General features: G+C 41.3%; 3 protein-coding genes across 3 annotated transcripts in view; 2 read left to right on the top strand and 1 right to left on the bottom strand.

Annotated features, from left to right (window-relative positions):
- The window catches only part of shld3 (shieldin complex subunit 3), a gene marked incomplete at its 3' end in the record, with an annotated part of 1,597 nt that extends 1,205 nt beyond the window's left edge, over window positions 1-392 (top strand). Inside the window, exon 2 of the mRNA XM_080044974.1 lies at window positions 63-392. Within this exon, the coding sequence (XP_079901100.1) occupies window positions 63-392 (330 nt within the window). The remainder of the gene's footprint in view (window positions 1-62) is intronic.
- Window positions 393-2,013: 1,621 nt separating this feature from the next.
- On the bottom strand, window positions 2,014-3,513 carry LOC307257285 (general transcription factor II-I repeat domain-containing protein 2-like; the record flags this gene model as incomplete). The annotated part of the gene is made up of 1 exon (XM_080036464.1): window positions 2,014-3,513. One exon carries the CDS (start codon window positions 3,511-3,513, stop codon window positions 2,014-2,016), a length of 1,500 nt encoding a protein of 499 aa, XP_079892590.1.
- A 2,489-nt stretch (window positions 3,514-6,002) lies between these two features.
- Window positions 6,003-25,000, top strand: part of LOC307257275 (phosphatidylinositol 3-kinase regulatory subunit alpha-like) — a 29,944-nt gene continuing 10,946 nt past the window's right edge. The window contains exons 1-8 of the mRNA XM_080036453.1: window positions 6,003-6,155; window positions 9,937-10,444; window positions 11,307-11,436; window positions 15,333-15,425; window positions 17,317-17,388; window positions 17,867-17,983; window positions 18,477-18,675; window positions 19,282-19,364. Coding sequence (XP_079892579.1) covers window positions 10,253-10,444; window positions 11,307-11,436; window positions 15,333-15,425; window positions 17,317-17,388; window positions 17,867-17,983; window positions 18,477-18,675; window positions 19,282-19,364 — 886 coding nt within the window. The 5' untranslated portion in view covers window positions 6,003-6,155; window positions 9,937-10,252. The remainder of the gene's footprint in view (window positions 6,156-9,936; window positions 10,445-11,306; window positions 11,437-15,332; window positions 15,426-17,316; window positions 17,389-17,866; window positions 17,984-18,476; window positions 18,676-19,281; window positions 19,365-25,000) is intronic.

Raw genomic sequence — 25,000 nt, 5'->3', positions numbered from 1 at the left:
TGCAATTCCAACAAAATTGATCTTTTTTCTTCCATCTTTGTTTCCCCTCTCTCTTCCCGTAGGTGTGGCGTTCTCTAAGCCGGTGCGTTCGTAGCTCAATGCCCCCTCAGTGTCACACCAACACACACAGCGAGCTAACCATGCTACCTCCATGTAACACTCACACACACAGCGAGCTAACAGTGCTACCTCCATGTAACACTCACACACACAGCGAGCTAGCTATGCTACCTCCATGTAATGCTAACATCCAGAGGGAGCGCTCTGAGATTTGGGTCTTCTGCGACTTGCTCCAGGCCGAGCAGGTCGGACGTTACCTGAAGAAAGAGCTCCGTCTGGCGGGCAGAATCAGCCTGTCTGTCCATCGGCTGGGGAAGGTCTTCAGCATGTAGACAGACAGACAGACAGACAGACACACACACGCACACACACCAACATACTGTTTTCCCCTCCAAAATAAAAATTAACAGGCAAAAGTGCGACACATTTTGAAATAATAATATACCGAAAAATACACTATGCTGCATACTTGGGAAAGCAAGCACACATACACAGATACACCTACATAAACTCTCACACAGACACACACTCACATAAACTCTCACACAGACACACACTCACATAAACACACTCACACACACACACACACACACACACACACACACACACACACACACACACACACACACACACACACACACACACACACACACACACACACACACACACACACACACACACACACAGCAAGTAGCAAATATTTAAGAGACCGAACTGAATCAAGATTTTACAAAATGTGTTTTTATATTAAGGTGAATCTCTTGAACCTTTGTTGTCAAAATCACTCTTTGACTCTCTGATTTGCTATCTGTATTTACTGTGTTACTACTCAGCCTAGGCTCTGTAAACTGGTCCGTAAACAAAGGGGCCACAGTAGCTATAGCAACAAGCCTGTTTTCAGAGCCTACCAGAAACCAGAATATTGGTTAGACATGTCAACACAGTCAGAATGGAACATTGGTTGCGTTCCGAATCGCATACTCTTTCTTTTTTCTATTCTACATACTACATCCAACGATAAAAATAATCTAGTTAGGATGCAGTAGGCATACTATTGGGACACACTTTTACTCTTTTTATTTCATCATAACATTGCGCCTTGATCTTGCCTCTTGCTTTTGTATCCGTCGCGTCCCCGTTTGTTTTCATATGGAGGCTGTGACGTCACTTCACGTGCGCACTGGATTGTGGGTCAGAATCGCCCAAAATAGGATGCAGTTTTCAACACTAACAATCTTGGCCGGAGGAAGTAGGACATCCGGGCACTTCTAACCATCCTAAATCTGGCCACAAGAATCGGGACATCCTAAATCTTTTTTCTACATACTATATCAGGGGTGGGCAATATGTTTTTCCAGTGGGCCATACTGACTCCGTTAAAGTAAGTGAAGGGCCACACAATTGGAAATAAAATTTAAACATGAAATATTTAGTGCAGAATTACTTTAAACTACCGGTACATAGATTTGGTGGGCTTGATTGTGTTATTCACTAGCCCTTTTTAAACAAATACATGATCATGAATATTACAATTAACAACTCTGCAACAATTAACTATGATTCAGTGAGACTGTTATATTTGTGTAACAGACCTGCATCACTCAATGAAGAAAATATTAGGCTTTTTATATGATTTTATTTATGGAGAAACACACAACTCCTTTAAATTACAACTGTGAGAAATTACTCACATTGCAAAAACAAAAAAAACATTGCATCCAGCTGTTGTAACTAAATTATTGCATTGAAATGCTCATCAGAAAAAAAATAGACAGTGGTTTTTAATACTCACACTGTTTTAACAACTCTGGCAGTTATCTTGCTGCCGATTGATAGTGCACAAATTGTCTCTGTATCCGTGAAGCTCCAAAAAGTCCGAATGGACCCGTGTATGTGTCCACTGTCTGTGTACATGTCCACAGCTTTGTGCACACACGGAGTAAGGGTTGTCAGTTAATGGGAACAATGCAGACGGTCACCTCCCTTTGCAAGATCATCAAAGTCTGGCGTCATGTGTGATGTTGCAATGCGCAACACAGAGGACAGATGTTCATCCGTCAGACGTGATCTGTAACGTGACTTGTTGTAGTTCATCACGGAAAATGTTTGTTCGCAGACATAGGTGGAGCCAAACAAAACGAGCATCATCCGTGCATGCCTGCGTAGGTTCGGGAACTGCGTTTCGTTCAGTGAGCCATAGAAGCTGTCCAGTGTGGAGGTGCTGAACTTCTCTTTCAGAGTCAGATCGCACTGGATGTCAATCAGTTCGAGTTGCACATCTGGGGGCGCTTTCTCGCTGTCGAATGAGAAGGGAGTGGACACCAGCTCCAGTTCTGGTTCAATCTTCTCAAAGTCAGAGAAACGGCGGTTGAACTCATTGTGGAGGTGTGTCAGAGTAGTGGAGTATCTGTCAGTGTGGCGCGGTGGCACATCCAGTGTAGCCAGCGTTGGGAAATGTGTGAAACACTTGTTGCTCATAAGTCGAGAAAACAGGATCAGCTTGGCTTTGAACGCTGTCACGTGTGAATACAGCTCATGCACAAATGCGTTCTTCCCCTGTAACTTCACATTTAGGTCGTTTAGATGGCTCAGTACATCCACCCCAAATGCAAAGTCACACATCCAATCCAAGTCTTGCAACTCTGTAAACTCGTCTGCTTTACCTACATTCCCCAGAAACGTCACGATCTCTCCTTTCAACTCCCACACACGATGCAGCACCTTTCCCAGGCTCAGCCAGCGAACACTGGAGTGGTACAGCACGTCCGTGTGCTCTGCTCCACTTTCCTCCAGCAGCTGAATAAACTGGCGGTGGTTGAGCCCTCGGGCCCGGATTAAGTTTACGAGTTTTACCACCGTTTTGGTGACATGATCCAGTTGCAACACAGATTTACACAGGGATTCTTGGTGGATGATGCAGTGTAGGAAAATCAAATGTGAGTTGGGATTGTCATCTTTCACCCGGTCCTGTATCCTCCGCAAAAGTCCGACGTTTTTACCGGTGAGGTTCGGAGATCCATCAGTGGTCACGTTCAGTAATTTAGTCCATGGCAGGTTGTATCTCTCCAAACATCCTGACACGCATTCGTAGAGGTCACAGCCCCGCGTTGTCCCTCTCATCGATTCCATGGCAAGAAATTCCTCCACGATTTCAAACTCATCAGTGATCCCTCTTATGAAAATAAGTAGCTGGGCGGTGTCTTTGATATCGGTGCTCTCATCCAGAGCTATGGAAAAATAGGTGAAGTCGGCTGCTCTCTTTAGCAGTTTATCAGACAAGTCTTTATCAATCACTTCCACACGCCTGGTAACGGTCCGACGAGACAGACTGATTTTTTCAAACTGACTTTTATTGTCAGGGCACAGGATGCTAGCAGTCTCAACCATACAGTCTTTCACAAACTCGCCCTCTGAGAACGACCTGCTGTGTTTGGCTAGCTTATGAGCCAGCATGTAGCTTACTTTTGTGACTGTCTCTTGTATGGCCGTCTGCTTCACAAAAGTATTCTGACGGGCGGTTAAATCGGAGGACAATTTCAGGGCCTTTTGTTCTCTCTCCTGCGACGATAGGTTGGTGGCATAGTTGGCATGCTTGGTCGAAAAATGTCTCTTAATATTATATTCTTTGAAAACGGAAATTGCATTTTGGCATATTAGGCATACAGCCTTTGAACCCACATGAGTAACAAAATATTTAGAAGTCCACTCGGTGTTAAAAACACGACATTCCGAATCAACTTTCCTCTTTTTCACAGCACTCATCCTGATGATCATCAAACTGTCTATGCAAGAGTCAAGGAAGCGCATTTTCACCCATTCCAAATTAAAATAGCGCCCTCTGTTGCAATCAGATCGTATAGCAGTTCAAACTCATAAGCCTCTATAATGCGGGATTTTTTTTTTTTTTTTCTTCTTCTTTTCTCCGTGGATGTCGCGGGCCGGACTGAGACAGCCCACGGGCCGGGTCTGGCCCGCGGGCCGTAAAATGCCCATGTGTGTACTATATAGTAGAAAGTATGCGATTCGGAACGCAACCGTTGTATCAGTGGGGATGTTTTTATATATTTTTATACATGATGAATATTTTCAATGTGCATAAACACAGACATACAGATATGGTGCAAATACATTTAATGCTGTTTCTTTGACAAAAATCTTCAAACGCAGAACCTCATTAATATTGAATACAAACCTCCTTCATTATTGTAATGTGCTGAGGGTGTGTGTGTGTGTGTGTGTGTGGGGGGTGTGTGTGTGTGTGTGTGTGTGGGGGGCGTGCCTGTACTGTTTATTTATACATTTGAAAACATGTATATAATTGTAAAAAAGAAAAAAAAATTATTATATTTTCTTATGTGATGTTAATAAAGGTTAAATATTTTGAATATAAACTGTGTGTGTTGATGGTTTGATTCGGGATGGGCCGTTTGTTCTGGAAAATTGAGAAGAAAGAAAACAGCATCAGTCACATGATATGTCACACAGACACACACACACACACACACACACACACACAGAAACACACACACATACACACACACACACACACACACACGTTCAAAGGCGGCTGCTTGTGTAAGAGCTGAGCTGAATAAATGAGGCCAGCATGAATACAGTAGTACACCCCCCATCACACACACACACACTCTCTCTCTCTCTCTTTTGTTGCCATGGTCCCCTCTCTTGCACACTGCATTAAGATCTAGGTTAGAGGAAGTGACATCAGGGCCGAGCCTCCCTCTTAAAGCCAGACACTGCAGTACACTTTGCCAGTTCACCCCAGTGTCCTATGCATTCACACCACTATCTATGATTTACACTGACTCACTTTCACACACACACTCTTACTTCCCCCTTTGTGTGAAGAGACCTTGGGTTCCTTGAAAGGCGCAATATAAATTAAATTTATTATTATTATTATTATTATTATTATTATTATTATTATTATTATTATTATTATTATTATTATTATTATTGTTCTTCTTCTTCTTCTTCTTCTTCTTCTTCTTCTTCTTCTTCTTCTTCTTCTTCTTCTTCTTCTTCTTCTTCTTCTTCTTCTTCTTCTTCTTCTTCTTCTTCTTATTATCATTATTATTATTATTATTATTATTATTATTATTATTATTACATTAGGACAATTGTTTTTCTGTATTACAATTTTTTTCTCCCGAAATGTTGGAATTCATATACAAATGTGGAAATATCTTATGAATTATGCCTACATTTGCAACTCTATAAAAAAATATAATATAAAAATAATTTTCAACATCTTTATATACAAATCTTATAAAAAAATATGTTGAATGTTGAATGTTAATTTTTTTATTTTTTTTTAAGCCAGAGTTAAATGTTTTTTTTTTTGATAATGGCCGTTAAAGATGGTTGTATAGAATAAATATACAGACAAGGTTTAGTCAAATAAAAACACCTAAATGTACAATGTGGACCTTTGATTTATACTAGTATGAAAGTGTTATGGAAGATAAATAGACAAAAATCGAGAAATTTACCATTTCTAGAAAACCAATGTTGTCTCGCCATAATTGTGGGCTGCTAATACGAATGATACATTTTCAAAATACAAAATTATGTTTTTTATTCAACATTATCTATTTTAAACATTTAAAACAATAACATTTGGTCATTAAATATGCCACACACATTAGGAGGCCTATCTTATTTTGAAATACTAATTCTACTCGCTCTATGCTCCTATATAACGCATTTTCAGATGATGAACCCAACTTTAAAATAAGCCTTAAACCACATATTTAATTTAAAGTATTAACACAATTATTAGATCTGAGATTTCCCTTAAAATCAAAGCTTTATTCGATTTATTTGATATTTTAATTTGATAAAAATATTTTACTTTGCTAGTCCTAGCCGGATTAGCTTTGGCTGGTTGCTAGCTTGATTAGCTACTGAAAGAAAACCCTCAGACGGTTGGAGCCACGAGTGTCTTCATCTTTGGAAATAATCGATAAAATATTGAAGTATTTTCAGTTTGAGAAACACCTGGATGTCGTTCTCCATAATGGCGCCCGCTGTTCGCTGCGTTGGAGCATTTTAATCGATTTAAAAATACCAAAAAGGTGAGACTTTGTTGCAGCGACTGACAGAAGCTAGCTGTGGCTAAAGCTAGCGTTGGCATGTAGGCTACTGACGTTTCCCGTTTCCGCTGTCTGCGCCTTTTAAAACATTCATTTTACAATATTTTAGATATTTAAGAGTGAAATCTAACTGTAGGCAATGTGTTACTAACTCTAGATGTGTTTGTGTTTCGTCACACAAGAGAAATATGCCTTTTTATTTTCAGTGTGTCTAGGTTTTTCGTCTGTCCACTGTTTACTTAACGAAAGCCCCTTTAAAAATGAACATGTTTGGTCTATTTTTTTACGTTTATATTATAACACCTTAATAGTGTTGCATGTAAGGCGCTTTGTTTTCATTTATTTGGCTTTAATATTTTAGTTTGAAATTCCTTTAAAATGAAATAACAATTGATTAACCTGTCTATTCAACAAAAAACGTTCTAGCTTGTTCTTAGCGCAGACTGTGTATATATATAATAGGGTAACATACATTCAAAACAAAAAGTCGCATGTAAACAAAGGCTATATAAACAAATGGGCCTCCGTATATAGCAACATACCCGTTTTACAGAGCCTAGGCTGTGTATTAACACGGTACAGACAGGTAGTGGATCGTGAGGAGATATTCACTGATTTTGACAACAAGCGTTCTCGAGTATAGCTGAATACACCTATAACGAAAGCCCACTTATATCAACATGTTTTTTCTTCAATTAAATAATAACCATTAAACCTTCTTCAAGGAACATTTAAATATTTCTGAAACAGTCTTATTTTTCCTCTGATGATCATGAATTACATGTAACAGCAAACGAGACCATCAGTGTAAAGAATGCTATTTTTATCTGGTTTTTCTGAATGCCTTTGCTCTGGTCTGAATCCCTACCAACTCAGACCAAACGATTTACAGCAGGCAGACCATGGTCATATCACCATTATTAATCCGACATAGTCACACAGTCACACAGATAGATAAACAGATAGATAAACAGATAGATAGATAAAAATACATTAAATACAAAACAAATCCGGTGTTGATATACAGCCTAGGCTCTGTAAACATATACAGTCAAGTGCGAAAGTTTGTGAACCCCTTGAGCCTTTTGGAATTTTATTTATTTTAACCATTATTAATTCATTTTTATCAATACCAGTATTTTTTATATGAAATAACACATGTTTGTTTATCAATTCAACATTTTTCTTTTCCAGAAATCAATTGTTAAAACAGATAAAACAAATTATTTGACGAATGTTGTATGTGCAAAAGTTTGTGAACCCTGAGCTGCATTGCTTAAATCGAGCAGGTTGACACAATCAGGTGGGCCAAATTGGTTGATGAAATAGACCAATGTAATGAGAGATCTTTAGGGAAGAAATTGGGTGGCACTAGATAAAACAGAGATAAAACCAGGTCAGTTTAGGCTCACCAAAGTGAACCCATACAGGTCAGACATGCTAAAAGGGAAACAAATCTCAGAGGATCTCAGGAATAGAGTTGTGATGTTGCACATTTGTCTGAGGACAGTTATAAATTCATAAAAAAAAAATTGAGCTCAATCGGTCCACCGTGAGGCAAATCATCTACAAATGGAGAGCTTTAAGAGTGACTTAACATCTGCCTAGAAGTGGACTTCCTTCAAAAATATCCTCAAGCGCCACAAGAAAAGTGATTTTTCAGGTAAAAGCCAACCCAAACATTACATCTGGAGATTTGCAGACAATTTGAAACCACCATTATTCACTTGGGAGAAGGTTCTCTAGGTGGTAGGCAAAATTGCGTTTTTGCCCAAACATGGCGGTTTTGGTTATGACCAAACAGTTCAATTTTGGACTAATCTGTCCACAGAATAAGACTTCAGGTATCTCCAGGTGCTCTCTGGCAAAGTTGTGACAAGCAGTTTTGTTCTTTTTTGAGAGCAGAGGCTTCTTCAGCAACCATCCCATGAAAGCCATGTTGACTGAGTTTTCTTCTTATTGTGGAACCATGCACATCTGTCCCAGATGCTGCACGAGAGGTCTGCAAATCACTAGATGTAATGTTTGGGTTGGCTTTTAACTGAAAAATCACTTATCTTGTGGCGCTTGTGGATATTTTTGAAGGAAGCCCACTTCTAGGCAGATGTTCAGTCACTCTTAAAGCTCTCCATTTGTAGATGATTTGCCTCACGGTGGGCCGATGGAGCTCAAACTTTTTTTTAAATAATTTATAGCTGTCCCCAGACAAATGTGCAGCATCACAACTCTATTCCTGAGATCCTCAGAGATTTGTTTCCCTTTTAGCATGTCTGACCTGTATGGGTTCACTTTGGTGAGCCTAAACTGACCTGGTTTTATCTCTGTTTTATCTAGTGCCACCCAATTTCTTTCCTAAAGATCTCTCATTACATTGGTCTATTTCATCAACCAATTTGGCCCACCTGATTGTGTCAACCTGCTCGATTTAAGCAATGCAGCTCAGGGTTCACAAACTTTTGCACATACAACATTCGTCAAATAATTTGTTTTATCTGTTTTAACAATTGATTTCTGGAAAAGAAAAATGTTGAATTGATAAACAAACATGTGTTATTTCATATAAAAAATACTGGCATTGATAAAAATGAATTATTAATGGTAAAAATAAATAAAATTCCAAAATGTTCAAGGGGTTCACAAACTTTCGCACTTGACTGTATGTTGCTAGCTACAGATTGCCCCCTTTGTTTACATTCCCTTTTAAAAAGCCTAGGCTGGGGGCGCCTTTAGCTCAGTTGGTAGGGCGTCCCCCTCCAGGGCCGGGCCCAGCAGCGGACCCGGATTCGATTCCCACCCGCGGTCGTTCTCTGCATGTCACTCCCCTCTCTGCCCCATTTCAACTCTGTCTCTCTGCACTATCAAATAAAGCATAAAAATGCCCAAAAAATATCTTAAAAAAAAAAAAAAAAAAAAAAAGCCTAGGCTGTGTATTAACACTGTTACACTAATACAGTACAGACAGGTAGCGAAAAATTAGGAGATATTCACTGATTTTGACAAAAAGAGATTTTGACAACAAGCGTTCTCCAGAATCACTGACTACACCTTTAATTGTTTCATAGATATCTAGTGTTGTTAACCCTTTGCCCTTTCTTTAGTCTCTCAGGTAAAAGCACAAATACCTTGTAGCTACTTTAAACGATCATGAAAGTAGCTGCAGATATTTTTCGGTATTAGCCCCTGATTGGTTCTTGTAGTTGTTGACGTCAACATGGATCGACGAATAAACTTGTTAGATATGGCTGGTCTCTCTCTAAGATAAGATAAGATACAACTTTATTAATCCCCCGTTGAAGAAATTTGTTTGTTGCAAAACAGCCCAGCACCAGTGGAAGGACACAGGATAAAAATGACAATTCAAGGGGGCGCCCTTAGCTAAAAGCTCAACTTGTGTTAAAGGCCAATGCAAAAAAGAGAGTCTTCAGCAACGTTATTTTTTGTTTTTTTGTTTTTAAGATATTTTTTGGGCATTTTCATGCTTTATTGATAGTGTAGAGACAGAGTTGAAATGGGGCAGAGAGGGGAGTGACATGCAGAGAACGACCGCGGGCTGGAATCAAACCCGGGTCCGCTGCTGGCCGAGGCCCATGGGGGGGGGACGCCCTACCAACTGAGCTAAGGGCGCCCCCCTCAGCAACGTTTTAAACTGGTCAATAGACTGGGCAGTTTTCACACTCAGGGATTGGAAGCAGCTACAGCAAACATTTTTAATTGTTTCATAGATATCTAGTGTTAACCCTTTGCCCTTTCCCTCGTCTCTCAGGTTGGGTTTGTCGCTGCGTCCGTCCACAGATGTTGCCGCCATCTTTCCTCCGTCTTCTGTTCATGAACGGAGGAGACGCTCTGATTGGTCGGCTGCGGCTCGGCCTGGAGGGATGACCTCGCTGTGACATCACTATGACATCACAATAACAAAGATGGAGACCGGAGAGACACACACACGCTGATGGAAACGCCACATTAATTCAACTCAGGATCAAGAGAGAGAGAGAAACAATTCCAAACTATTTTTATACTTTTTACTCTGAGTTATTTCCTTAGTTTGATAGTGACAGTGAAGCCATATAGAGGTTTGTACGATGGCGTCGGAGGGCTTCCAGTACCGCGCGCTGTACGACTATAAGAAGGAGAGGGAGGAGGACATTAACCTGCACGTGGGCGACATGCTGCTGGTTAGCAAGGGAGCGCTGCTGGCTCTGGGCTGCAGCAGCGGGGCCGAGGAGAGACCGAGTGAGATCGGATGGCTGCCGGGAGTCAACGAGACCACACAGGTACAACTACACACTCACACTGGGACAAGAGAGTGTGTGTGTGTGTGTGTGTGTGTGGGGGTGGGGGGGGTGAAGGTCTGTGTGTGTGTGTGTCAGGGTGGGGGTGTGTCTGTGTGTCTGTCTGTCTGTGCAGATGTCTGTCTGTCTGTCTGTGTGTTTGTCTGTGCAGCTGTCTGTCTGTCTGTCAGTGTGTGTGTGTGTCTGTGTGTCTGTCTGTGCAGCTGTCTGTCTGTCTGTCAGTGTGTGTGTGTGTGTGTCTGTGTGTACACGCAGCATTCACACTAGGCCCAGTTCAACATTCAACTTTTATCCGATAAGGATGTGTTGGTCAATGATTAGTTTATAACAAAACATTTTTATTATCAAACCCTTGTGTTTTCTTAATACTTGTTGTACGATTATAAAATACCTATTTTACGAAATCAAAACTACAGATAAATCAACATCAATTACCCTGGGTTTGGGACAACTTTGCATTAAAGGCCTACTTCACCGGTTTGAATATGAAGGTGTATTGAATTCTGAGATCCTATGTAGTATAAATGTGCAAAAAAAATTAAAATCGGTTCATCCTAGCCTGAGAAAAGGCAGAAAGAGTGTTTTTTTTTAACCCTATATTTCTCCTTCTCGTGACATCACAGAAAGAGAAATATAGGGTTAAAAAAAAACGTACTTAGTAAATTTGTTTCGCACATTTATACTACATAGGATCTCAGAATTCAATACACCTTCATATTCAAACCGGTGAAGTAGGCCTTTAAACATGATTTCTTTGGTCCAGTGAAAAACTACGGAGGTCCACTTCACTTGTTGACTTTGTTTTAAATGTTATTTTGTACTATTGCCTCTGTCCGTCCATCAGGAGAAAGGTGATTTCCCGGGAACCTACGTGGAGTTTCTGGGCAGAAAGAGAATGTCTCCGCCGACTCCTAAACCCCGCCCGCCCCGCCCGCCCTCCGCTGCCTCGCTCAGGACAGACTCCGAGTCCGAGGGTGAGGAAAACAAACTTAAAAAATAAATGATTGAAAATGTACTATTGAAATCATTTGTATTATGTACAGAGCAAGTACAAGGTTTTTTGTTTCATTTATTATTATTATTATTTTTTTATTCCTTGTATAACAAAATACATTTACACACACACACACACACACGCACACGCACACGCACACACACACACACACACACATTAATAAAGGAACACAAATAAACAAAGGACAAAATGAAAAGAACAACCAACATGGCATGGCGGACTCCACTACACAGGTTTCAATGTTTTAATTTAATTAATTTATTATATTTTATTTTTTATTTTTTTTACATTAAAACAAAGACTCATACACACAATACACTCACAACTAGTAAACTAAATCAACACAGTGACATGTGAGCCTCCTCCCTGTAACATCTTATTTTAAAGGATAGCAAGGGATGGGTATCGAAACCTCTACTAATCAAAACGCTTATTCATAATACTCCAAAAATAATAGCTAATTTATTTGTACTTTTTTTTTTTTAAACTTTTATTTGAGTGGTTTTATAATTTTTTACATATGGACAAAAAAAAACTGAATAAGTAAACACATACGATACATACACAACACCCATCCCCCTCCCACCTCTCCCTCTTCCCCCTTCCCCTCCCCCTCCCCCTTCCCCATCCCCCCTTCCTCACATAAACAGACAAGGAATACAGAAAAAAGTGATATAAATAACTAAGTCAAAATATTTGTACTTTTTAGCAGAAATGTAAATCATTATTTTCTAGTTCAGTGCAGCGTACAGTTAGTTTGTAATGTGAACATGGATTCAGTTTAGTTTGACTCACACACTTCAGTTTCCTGCAGATGTTTCTGAGGAAATGGTTTTATGCACAATAACCAGGGCTGTACAGTGCGACAGTTTTGATCGCATTTGCTACTGAAATTGATCACGTGCGATGATGAATACAACTCCAATCGCACTCGTGCTAGTGTTGCCACCCGTCCCGTTTTTCCCAGAATTGTTCTCTTTTTTTCACCAGCTGTGACCCGTTTTTTGGGGAAAATGCCAAAACCTCATTTGATTTCCTTCCTTCGTTCAGTAGTTAAGGCCGTCTCACACGGGCCGAGGAGTTTGTTGCGCCCGCTATTGCATCGGAGAGGCGGGCGGGCAGGGGCGGTCTTAACGATCTCGGGGCCCGTTTCAAGACCCTGTGTGGGGCCCCACACTTTTTTTTTTTTTTTTTTTTTTTTTTTTAATAAATAATGCTTGTGCATGCTGCCCGCGAAAATAAAAAAGATTGTGGAAACCAGTTGGTTCATAGACGGATTATGAGATAATGGGCCCAGACTCTTTGTACCGTTTTAAAGTTAAATGCATCAGAGCAGAGGAACATTTTAATCAAATCTTGAGCTGCAGAAGGAACATTATTTTTCTTAAACAGGCACTCTTTACTCTGCAACTGTGAAAACAGTACAGTAGATTGGTCTGCAGACTCATGTTATATGATGGAGGGGCCCATTGCAACATATACAGGGTGGAAAGCTACTTTTCATGAACAGTATAGAATTTACACATAGCAAGCTTATTCCTGTTTGTGTGTGGGGGGCTTAGCTGTCCCTCATGAAGCCCCTTAGACAGAGCTAATAATGCTTTTGTTTTGCACTTGCTTTTCTATTTGTCACCTAGTTGGGGCCATGATGATTTATTTCCTTATATTTAGGCTATTCCTTGTTGGACCCTGTTATTGACATGAGTGACTGAGCTCTTTGACAATGCAACATTTAAAGTTACTATCAGTATTTCTGGCTTAGGCCCCCCCCCCCCCCGAGCCCTTGGGCCCCTGGGCATGGTTGCATGCAATATTATTCTCAAAGTGCACCAGATTGATAAATTTTACTTTAAAAGGTTGCATTTTTTTCTTCCGGGGCCCCCCTACAAGGTCCAGGGTCCCCACCCACCTCAGTCTCCCTATTTAGCCTATACTGTAAAAAGCACTGTAGGTGTGTATGGTTATTATAGGTCATTACACTGGTCAGTCTGAACTGGTAGCCTAATAATGGCCGAGCCCTCCGCCCCAAACATTCAAGTGTCCCTTTTTTTCCTAAATCCAAGGTGGCAACCCTAACTAGTGCGACAGCCTGCCAAATTGCAATTGGCAGGTTAGATTATTTTGTCTAAATTGCAATCAGTGCACCCCTATTAATTTTTCTACAATTATTACTGCACACACTAGGAAATAATATTAATTGAGAATCTCAAATGAGACCAAGATGACATGCTCAAAGGTAATTAGAGCGAAATGCAAGGGTTAAGGTTATGCAAGTTTTCGATCATACTTTGTGTGCTACCAAATTTATTTTTGTGCTACTGATTTTTTTTGCTTGCTAGCACCAGTGCTACCACTTTAAAAAATAAGCGTACAGCCCTGACAATAACACATAACACACACACAGACGCACACGCACACACACACACACACACACAGTAGCATGCACACACGCACGCACACACACACACACACACACACACAGATGCACACACACTCACACACACACACACACACACAGTAGCATACACACACACACACACACACACACAAACACACACACACATACGCATGTACACACACACACACACACACACAGTAGCATACACACACACAGACACACACAAACACACGTGTGCATGTACACACACACACACACACACACACAGTAGCATACACACACACACACACACACAGTAACACATGCACGCAATAACTTCAGTTAGATAAGTGGCATTTCTTTGTTTTTTTATGTACTGCCTGAAAAACATGGAAACACATTATAGACACACACACACACACACACACACACACACACACACACACACACACACACACACACACACACACACACACACACACACACACACACACACACACACACACAGAGCTGGTGTTTAGTCAGGTTTGTGGTTGCTGACTGAACAGATCTGTTCTGCTGCCACCAGCCTTTACCAGAGAACACAGGAAGTGTGTGTGTGTGTGTTGTACTGTGTGTGTGTGTGTGTGTGTGTGTGTGTGTGTGTGTGTGTGTGTGTGTGTGTGTGTGTGTGTGTGTGTGTGTGTGTGTGTGTGTGTGTGTGTGTGTGTGTGTGTGTGTGTGTGTGTGTGTGTGTGTGTGTGTGTGTGTGTGTGTGTGTGTGTGTGTGTTTCACCTGGAAACTGCTCTCTGCTTCCTGGCTGCAACTGACGATTATGTTAATAAAAGCCAAATGTTGATGTTCCCAATATCTTTAACTCTCGGCCATTGAGTAAGACAAAATAAAACATACAAATAAAATATGCTCAACAATGTCTGCAACATCTATGATTAATGAGTGCACAAAATAATGTATTTTCTGTTCTTTGAAAGGGACAACCAGCCTTTCAAGCTGCTTTCACCAATAATTATCTTAATTTTTTTTATACTGTATGTCAGGGCTATTCAATAGGCGGATCCGGCCCGCGAAGGAATATTTACTGGCCCCCGCCTTGACTACCGACCGACCCAAAAAAAAATAAAAATACGATTATTTTTTTTATAGTGCTGCACAATTAATCTACTAGCACGCGCGATGTGTTTGATAAGCTGGTGAACTTTATTTGATAAAATAAAGACAATATATGCACTCCTATGTCGTTGTAGTGTTTTACAGTATATGTAGCTATTGATGTGATGCTCATCAATTTTAGGCATTTTTTTCTGGCCCCTCATTTTGGATCATTTCCACCAACCGGCCCCCATTCAAAACTAATTGAATAGCCCCGCTGTGTGTCGTCATGAATATCATTCTCGCAAATTTCCTTGGAATATCTTGATGTGGTTTTGGGGCCTTTTGTGTTGTTGACTGTATGGTTTAATGTGTTGTGTGTTTTCAGGCTTCTCGCTGCCAGACCTCCCGGATCAGTTTGGACCCCCGGACTCGGCCCCCCCCCTCCTCAGCAGACTGATGGAGGCCGTAGAGACCAAAGGTACAGTGGTTTTAAGTTGAAAATGAAGGAAATTGAGCAAGACTCTCTAAGATGTCAGTGTTTTAAATAGTTGATTCCCGGTTACAGAAATGGGTCTACTAGGATTGTTGCAGTGTGAATTGATTTGCTTTATTTCAGTGCTATTTAAACATTGTCTGTTTGTCTGTAACTGTTTGTCTGTAACTGTTTGTCTGTAACTGTTTGTCTGTAACTGTTTGTCTGTAACTGTGGTCCATTGTGCTGCTGCCTGTCTTGGCCAGGTCACCTTTGAAAAAAATATTTTTAATCTCAATAGGTTTTTCTCCCGGTTAAATCAAAATAAAAAAGGTACAGTGTTGCCCTGAGATTCGTTAGTTTTATTTTATTTTTTATTTGACCTTAGATTGAACCAGGGGTCATACGCACATAGGCGCGGTTCCTTTTATTGTGGTCCCCTTCCCAACCGTACAAAACCGAATTGTACCGCTCAGTCGATACGAGGCTTTATAAAACGGGTGGCCTAAATCCAGCGATCTGATTGGTTCCTAACTGTTGTTTAATGGGCGTATGCATAACTGCTATGACGTCCAATCAGTTTGCAGAGTTCCATATCACTTTGATAAATGGTCAATATATTTGATAAAGAAATGGATATATGCTAAACGGTGGCTCACTCTTTGGCTGTGGAGGGTCGGGAGGATTTAAAAACTCTCTCCGATGGAAGAAGGAACAAACTTCAGTCAGTTTGGTGTCCTGTCATAAACTTTGGGCTTCGCGTCAGGCCGAGCAACGCCCCTTAACTGTATTATAATGAGCACATTCCACAGCCTGTCGGGAGCTATTGCTTAATTAGCTCATGTTGCGGTTTAGCTCATGTGTTGAGATTGATTGAGTGATTGATTGATTGATTGATTGATTGAGTGATTGATTGATTGAGTGATTGATTGATTGATTGAGTGATTGATTGATTGATTGATTGATTGAGTGATTGATTGATTGATTGATTGATTGATTGATTGATTGATTGATTGATTGATTGATTGAGTGATTGATTGATTGATTGATTGATTGATTGATTGATTGATTGATTGATTGATTGATTGATTGAGTGATTGATTGATTGATTGATTGATTGATTGAGTGATTGATTGATTGATTGATTGAGTGATTGAGTGAGTGATTGATTGAGTGATTGATTGATTGATTGATTGATTGATTGAGTGATTGAGTGATTGAGTGATTGATTGATTGATTGATTGATTGATTGATTGATTGATTGATTGATTGTCTTTATTTCGAACATGCGAGCAATAAAAAAAAAGTTTAAATAGTAATAGATGAATAAATAAAAAACAAAATGCAAAAAATCTGTGTCACAGTCACACGTCTCTCTGTTGCTCAATGTGAAATGTTCGTCACTTTTTCCTTCAACCTGAGATCATGGGGCGGCTGTGGTGAAGTGTGTAGGGCGGTTCGGTCGTCCACTGGGTTACAGGGTCGGAGGTTCGATCCCCCCGTCTCCCCGCCACATGTCCAAGTGTCCCTGGGCAAAGAGACACTGAACCCTAAATGTCTCCTGATAGTTAGCTTGTGTGGTAGCAGCTGCTGCTATCGGTGTATGAATGTGTGGTGTTATTGGGTGAATGTGTACAAAACAATGTAAAGCGCTTTGGGTCTGTGAAAAACCAGGGAAAAGAGCTTTATAAGTGGAGAACATTTACCATAGAGGGGCAGAAGAGGCTGGATTTGCAAAATTGGACCTTTGCTGGAATCAGACACTTTCTACATGCCTTAAAGGGGAGGAAGTAAAGAAACGTATCTAGTATCTATCTGATCTGTCTCTTAACAGATCACATTTAGCCTGGAGAGTTAGTATTATGTTATTAACATGTCAGTATATATGTTGTTGTAGCTGTGGACAGTCCTGGTGTGTATCGCAGTCTGACTGGAGGAAGTCTGGACACACGACAACTCTCTGACTCCGGTGAGGAACCTCTTCTTCTTCTTCTTCTTCTTCTTCTTCTTCTTCTTCCTAAACCTGTTAAGACCTTAAGGACGCCTAAAAAAAACACCATAAAACCTGACCAATACTTTAAAACAGCCTTCCCCCAGAAAGTCTCAGTCCTCTTCACAGCAGACCCGGGTTAGAATCCAACCCGGGTCGTTCTCTGCATGTCATTCCCCTCTCTGACACATTTCATCTCTGTCTCTACAAACTATCAATGAAGTATTATCATGAAAATGCCCCCAAAAAGTATTCTTTAAAATAAAATTAAAAACGCCTCCCCAAACCTGAAGTGTTCTAGTCTAACGTGTGTGTGTGTGTGTGTGTGTGTGTGTGTGTGTGTGTGTGTGTGTGTGTGTGTGTGTGTGTGTGTGTGTGTGTGTGTGTGTGTGTGTGTGTGTGTGTGTGTGTGTGTGTGTGTGTGTGTGTGTGTGTGTGTGTGTGTGTGTGTTTTCAGACCTGGAGCAGCTGGACGTGTCCTCTCTGTGTGACGGTGTGATCCGCTTCCTGCTGGACCTCCCTGGGCCGGTGCTGCCAGTCGCCCTGCAGCAAGACATGATACACACCGTGCAAGGTCTGTGTCTGTCTGTCTGTCTGTCTGTCTGTCTGTCTGTCTGTGTGTGTGTGTACAGCTAGACATGATACACACCATGCAAGGTCGGTCTGTCTGTCTGTCTGTGTGTGTGTGTACAGCTAGACATGATACACACCGTGCAAGGTCTGTGTCTGTCTGTGTTTTTGTACCGTGCAAGGTCAAAACAATGGCCTTTGACCGAGTTTAACCACGCCTTACTGAGTTACATTTCCATTACTTCTTGGGCAGCATTATTTTACTACTAACACCCTCCTGTCCGGTGCCAGGGATCCAACCAGAGACCTCATGGTTACTGGCTATCACCCAATATGTGTGTGTGTCAATATTATTATTATTTTTTTCAAAATAAAGAAGAAAGTAAATGAAACGTGTGTGTCTCTCTCTCTCTCTCTCTCTCTCTCTCTCTCTCTCTCTCTCTCTCTCTCTTTCTCTCTCTCTCTCTCTCTCTCTCCGTCCGTCCATCCGTCTCCAGAGGTGAGAGACCTTGAGGACTGTGCCCAGGTGCTCCGCGGGGTGGCCTGCTCTCCCAGCTGTCCTGCCCAGTACGGGCTCACGCTGCTGGGCCTCGTCAGGCACATGGCCAGGCTCTGCCTCACCGGGACATCCAACACCCTCAACCCCCGAGGGCTGGCAGAGAGCTTCAGTCCTCTGCTATTCAGGCACAATGCAGGGTGAGAGACACACACACGCAATATCTCTCTCTCTCGCTCTCTCTCTTTGTCTCTCTCTCTCTCTCTCTCTGTCTTTCTCACTCTGTCTTTCTCTCTCTCTCTCTCTGTCTCTCTCTATCTCTCTCTCTCTGTCTTTCTCCCTCTCTGTCTCTCTGTACTCACTCACTCACTCACACACACTGTAACACACACACACACACACACACACACACACACACACACACACACACACACACACACAATCTATCTTTCTCTCTCTCTAGGTCTCTCTCAGTCTTTGTCACTGTCTTTCACTTACTCTCTCTCTCTCTCTCTCTCACACACACACACACACACACTCACTCACTCACTCACTCACTCACTCACTCACTCACTCACTCACTCACTCACTCACTCACTCACTCACTCACTCACTCACTCACTCACTCACTCACTCACTCACTCACTCACTCACTCACTCACTCTCTCTCTCTCTCTCTCTCTCTCTCTCTCTCTCTCTCACACACACACACACACACACACACACACACACACACACACACACACACACACACACACACACACACTCTCTCTCTTTCTGTCATTGATTGTTGTTTCTGCCTTCAGGGCTGAGTCCGGCCCGGATCCTCTGGTTCAGGTCCTGGAGGTTCTGATCACCAGCGAACTCAACATGAACCAAGCTGCACCAGGTGAGTGTGTGTGTGTGTCTGTCTGTCTGTCTGTCTGTCTGTCTGTCTGTCTGTCTGTCTGTCTGTCTGTCTGTCTGTCTGTCTGTCTGTCTGTGTGTGTGTGTGTGTGTGTGTGTGTGTCTGTCTGGGTGTATGTGTTACTGTGTGTGTGTGTGTGTCTGTCTGTCTGTGTGTGTGTGTGTTTGTATGTGTTACTGTGTGTGTGTCTGTCTGTGTGTGTGTGTGTGTGTGTGTGTTTGTCTCTCTGTCTGTGTGTGTGTGTGTTTGTATGTGTTACTGTGTGTGTGTCTGTCTGTCTGTCTGTGTGTGTGTATGTGTTACTGTGTGTGTGTCTGTGTGTCTGTCTGTGTGTGTGTGTGTCTGTGTTACTATGTGTGTGTCTGTCTGTGTGTGTGTGTGTCTGTGTGTGTGTGTGTGTATGTGTTACTGTGTGTGTGTGTGTGTGTGTTGCAGTGTATGTTACAGTGTGTGTTTGTGTGCAACATTTGTGCGTGTCTGCCTTTAAGTCGGAGTCGGTGATTCTGGAGAACGCTTGTCGTCAAACACACTTCAGAATCAGTGAATATCTCCTCATGATCCGCTACCTGTCTGTACTGTGTGTGTGCTTTAAAAATATCCAGTGTTAATACACAGCCTAGGCTCTGTAAACCCATGTTGCTAGCTACTGTGGGCCACTTTGTTTACGTACCAGTTTACAGAGAATAGACTTTTTTTCGGGCAATGGCATATTTAGTTTTGCCGTGGAGTAACTGACGGAAACGTGATTTAAAAACTGATATTTTATCTTTTGAAAGCGACGTTTTAAACCTGCAGTGTGTAGAATTTTGGGTTTTATTTCCTAGCAGATTTTGTAGAAAGTAATTATAATATCCATAAGTACATTTAATTTAGTGCATAATAGCTGATTTTTTTTTTATTATTATTATTTTTTTCCCTTAGAAAGGGTCTCATATATGTCCATATTTCTGCATATTTTGGACCAAGGCCTAGTGCCGCCATCTTGAAAGTGTCATAGTTGGAATGTCATCAGGTGCATTGTTTAAAATGTAGAATTGTTCTTGTCCTTGAAGGCCACTGTAGCTTCTGTTATTATTCTAAAGGGTTGGGGTTACCCAGGGAGCGTTGCATTCTAGAACTTTGTAGAACTCTCTTGATGATGTCATATTACACACTGCACCTTTAACCCATTGATGACTATGGCAATCTAGGATGCATGTCCTTAATGCCTGAGGGTTTTCTGAAAAAATAGTACGAATTGTCAAGTCTACCAAAACCTTAATATCTAAGCCTGTGTAGCACATAGAAACATGAAATAAAATACATTTAAAAGTTAAGGTTCACATGTTTTATTTAAACATGCTCCCTTAGCGCTTACAAACCAACAAATATTTCTAAAAATCGTCAAAATTAGATGAATTAAAAAATTATTAAATATTGTTAATAAATAGATGCAATGTGTTGTGTGATTTTCGTCAGTAGTCTATAGTAGACCTTGATTCTGCGCACCAAACGCCACTAACTGTTCTGTCGCCGACATAGCTGGCGTATTTTTTTTATTATTATTTTAATTTTTAATTTTTTTGATTGACATGATTTTCGGCAAACCACACAACTTTTGGGTGGTCACGTGGTCTTAAAAAAATCAACAAAACCCACCTCATGTGTATTTGAACCAATGACAGTGCATTCAATGCTGGGAATGCCATGAAAATTAGATAAAGTAATAATGCTGCACGATGCAGCATCAGGCAGGAGAGCCAATGTGGCATCGCGCAGCAGCCGTCATCAATGGGTTAAACAAAAAAAGAACAGTTTGAAACGCTGCTTTTACAGGCAAATCCTGTTTCATCATTCATGTGACTTTTATTACCCCTTGACGCATCCCGTCAGCTGTTAATACGCCTCAATAGACCTAAAATAGGAAAAGCCACGATGCAAAAATGACCCGTAGTAAAGAGTTCCTTCTGAGGGAATGATTTCTTCAGTTCCTCTTGTAGTGATGAAACAGCGTCACACTGGATCTGTGTCACAGTCACACGTCTCTCTGTCGCTCAATGTGAAATGTTCGTCACTTTTTCCTTCAACCTGAGATCATGGGGCGGCTGTGGTGAAGTGTGTAGGGCGGGCGGTCGTCCACTGGGTTACAGGGTCGGTGGTTGGATCCCCCGTCTCCCCGCCACATGTCCAAGTGTCCCTGGGCAAAGAGACACTGAACCCTAAATGTCTCCTGATAGTTAGCTTGCACCCTGCGTGGTAGCTGCTGCTGCTATCGGTGTATGAATGTGTGTGTGTGATTTGGGTGAATGTGTACAAAACAATGTAAAGCACTTTGGGTCTGTGAAAAACCAGGGAAAAGAGCTTTATAAGTGGAGAACATTTACCATAGAGGGGCAGAAGAGGCTGGATTTGCAAAATTGGACCTTTGCTGGAATCTGATATCTTTTGCTAGGGCTGAGCAATATATCTATGTGATCTCAATTTCTAAATGATGGTGATTCTCTAGCGCATATTATTCCCTTAGTCAATCTGGATGTTAATTTCTTTACTTGGGAACAGTTCCAGTTGTTATATTAAAGACCTACTTCACCGGTTGGAATATGAAGGTGTATTGAACTCGGAGATCCTATGTAGTATAAATGTGCAAAAAAAAAAATGAAATCGGTTCATCCTAGCCCGAGAAAAGGCAGAAAGAGTGTTTTATGGTCTCACTGTCTAACCCTACAGTTTCCTTCTTGTGACCACAGAGGGACTGAGGGAAGAAAAACCTCATTCATTATATTATAATAGTGATTTTATAATGATAGAACGCCGGTTCCGTATGGGTGAAGTATTCCTTTAATGACAATTAGCTCCTCAATGTAAAACACTAAATTTTTAGCAAGAATCGTGCAGCCATATATATTTTTTTTTATTTATATGTATTTATTTATTTTTTCTCTCAGAACTAGACCCCTTCAGTACTGTTGGCATGCCCTTAGGTTAACACGTTATACTAATATATTGTATTTATATCATAGACAAAACGAGTCAATAAAATCCACTTGATTCACCATTTATGATCATCATGAGCTAAAATGAGACTGTTTCAGGAATATTGAAAAGTTCCTCGTAGCTCATTTTAAACGCAAAGCTAAAATAGTGCTCGTGTGGTGGGTGAAGTAGAACCATTAGTCACTGGTTTCATTCACCCTGTCGCCAGCTGAACCGATGACATCATCTATCTACACACAGAGAGCTGCAGCAGAGAGAGAGAGAGGGGGTGTGTGTGTGTGTGTTGCCTCGGTGATAACACTGCCGTCGTGCCATTGGCTGAGGGCTCGGGTGATGTCACACATCTCCAAGCTGCTGTCCTCTCACACAGGGAGACGGACGGACAGAGAGAAAGTTGCTCCGTCGTTTAAAAAATAATAATAAATCTTTTGAACGCTGAAGAAGGCGATTGAAGACTTTGGATTCAAGCGAGATGGAATGATAGAAAGAAAAGGCAGATTTTGATGTGATTTGTGGGAATAAGAATTGAGACATTTCTACCTTTTTTAAGAGAGAGAGATAGACAGAGAGAGACAGAGAGAGAGAGAGAGAGAGAGAGAGAGAGAGAGAGAGAGACAGAGAGAGAGAGAGAAGGACATTGTCAGTAGCCTCGAGAGCATCTTTAAACTGGAGATACACTTGGTTAAAGGCTCCGGGACCTGTTTCCTTTTGGAGGTGACGTCAGGTTTTTTATTTTTTATTTTTTTTTTCGAGAGCAGAATCGCAGCGCGCGGCAAGTCATGACAACCACAGAAGAAGAATCCCTGTTTGGTTTCACCCGTTGGGATTCATTGTGTTGAGATCAGCGCCTCCAGAGATCCCTGTGGTTGTTAACCTGTTTGCAGACCTACGCAGTTAAAAGGTGTTATGGAGAAAATGTACCCCCTAGCCATTCTCAGTGCGGACGGACCTGTGCGACATACAAGCTGAACGATTGATCCTACAACATCTCGTCGGGAATTTTTCTTAATTTTCTTCCCGAGCTCGCGACTGCAGATTTTGGATACAAGCTATAAAGAAAGAAAGAGAGAGAAGGCTGTTGATTCGTTCTTGATTTTTGGGAAATAAAATCTACCTAAAGAGAGAGAGAGGGGAAAAAAGGATATTTTCAGTGCCATCGGGAGCATTTTTTAAAAATTGGCTTGATAGTTGGATAAAAAAAGAATTTCGCGGTGACGCCATGCTTTTTTCCAAAGCGCTCGGCTGTTAAAACAACAACGTCATGAGATCCATAGAAGAAGAATCTGTAGTTTTTAACCTCTGAATCGTGGTGGGAGTTTGGTGAACGTTTAAAGCCCGATTATGGATCAAAGAGGCCGGGCCGAGTCTGAGGCCAAAATCCTCTGCTACATCACCATGCAGACGCCAGGTAGGAGCGCAGACCGCACGGTAAAGGTGCAGTCAGTGATTCTGGAGAACGCTCGTTGTCAAAATCACTTTTTTTTGCTAAAATCAGTGAATATCTCCTCATGACATGCTACCTGTGTCTGTACTGTGTGTGTGTGTGCTGAAAAAAAATTCACGGTGAATACGCAGCCTAGGCTCTGTAAACGGGCATGTTTTCTAGCTACGCTGGGCCCCCCCTTTTGTTTGTGTACCCTTTGTTTACGTACCAGTTTACAGAGCCTAGGCTGTGTATGTATTGACACTGTATTTATTTTGCAGCGCACACACACAGTACAGACAGGTAGTGGATCATGAGGAGATATTCACTGATTTTTGGACAACAAGGTTTCTTTATGCAGAATAAACCCTAAACAACTCGTGGTATTCCGAGTCAGAATGGAGAGGAGAAATGTGTCCGCAGATCGCCCCGAGACATTTTGTAAAATGGTGTTTGTGTATCTGAGTTATTCCATAAAACCTAATGGGTTCTGCTTCTCCAATAATGCATTTAAACGTGTTTGAAAACCTACGCAGGAAAAGGGAATTGAGGCTAAAGGTCAACTTGGAAACCTGTATGGAGACCTTTTTATCAAATCAAGCTGAATGGTCGATCTGATGTTCTGTAGGGAATTTTTCTTCATTTTCCTTCAGAGCTTGATTCAGTTTGCTGCTTCTGACCAAAACTAAATTCCTCTTGAACGCACTCAATATCAGTGGTGTCACGATTGTCCAAATCTTGATTCAACATTTGGTGTTTTTCGTCATTTGCTATGCTGTCTTTTTGGTTGCTGCTACGTGTGTGTGTGTGTGTGTGTGTGTGTGTGTGTGTGTGTGTGTGTGTGTGTGTGTGTGTGTGTGTGTGTGTGTGTGTGTGTGTGTGTGTGTGTGTGTGTGTGTGTGTGTGTGTGTGTGTGTGTGTGTGTGTGTGTGTGTTTGTGTGTGTGTTGGTGCGCGTGCGTTTTGGTGCACATGCTGAACATGACATCATTGTTGATTCCATGTTTAATTTTGAAGGTTGAAATGGTGACGTTATTTCGATCTTTTGAACTTAACCACACACACACACACACACACACACACACACACACACTCACACACACACTCTGCTGCTGTTACTGTTAATGTGCATATGATGACAAATACACCATCTTGAATTTTGTGTGTTTTGGTCAAAATATTGAATCCTTTTTGATTATTTTCCTTTTCTTCTTTGTGTGTTT

This window comes from Ammodytes marinus, assembly GCF_949987685.1.
Source record: "Ammodytes marinus genome assembly, chromosome: 2".
NCBI classification, from domain to species: domain Eukaryota; kingdom Metazoa; phylum Chordata; class Actinopteri; order Uranoscopiformes; family Ammodytidae; genus Ammodytes; species Ammodytes marinus.
The sequence above is the reverse complement of the archived record's forward strand: the minus strand, read 5'-3'. Positions and strand labels throughout refer to the sequence as shown.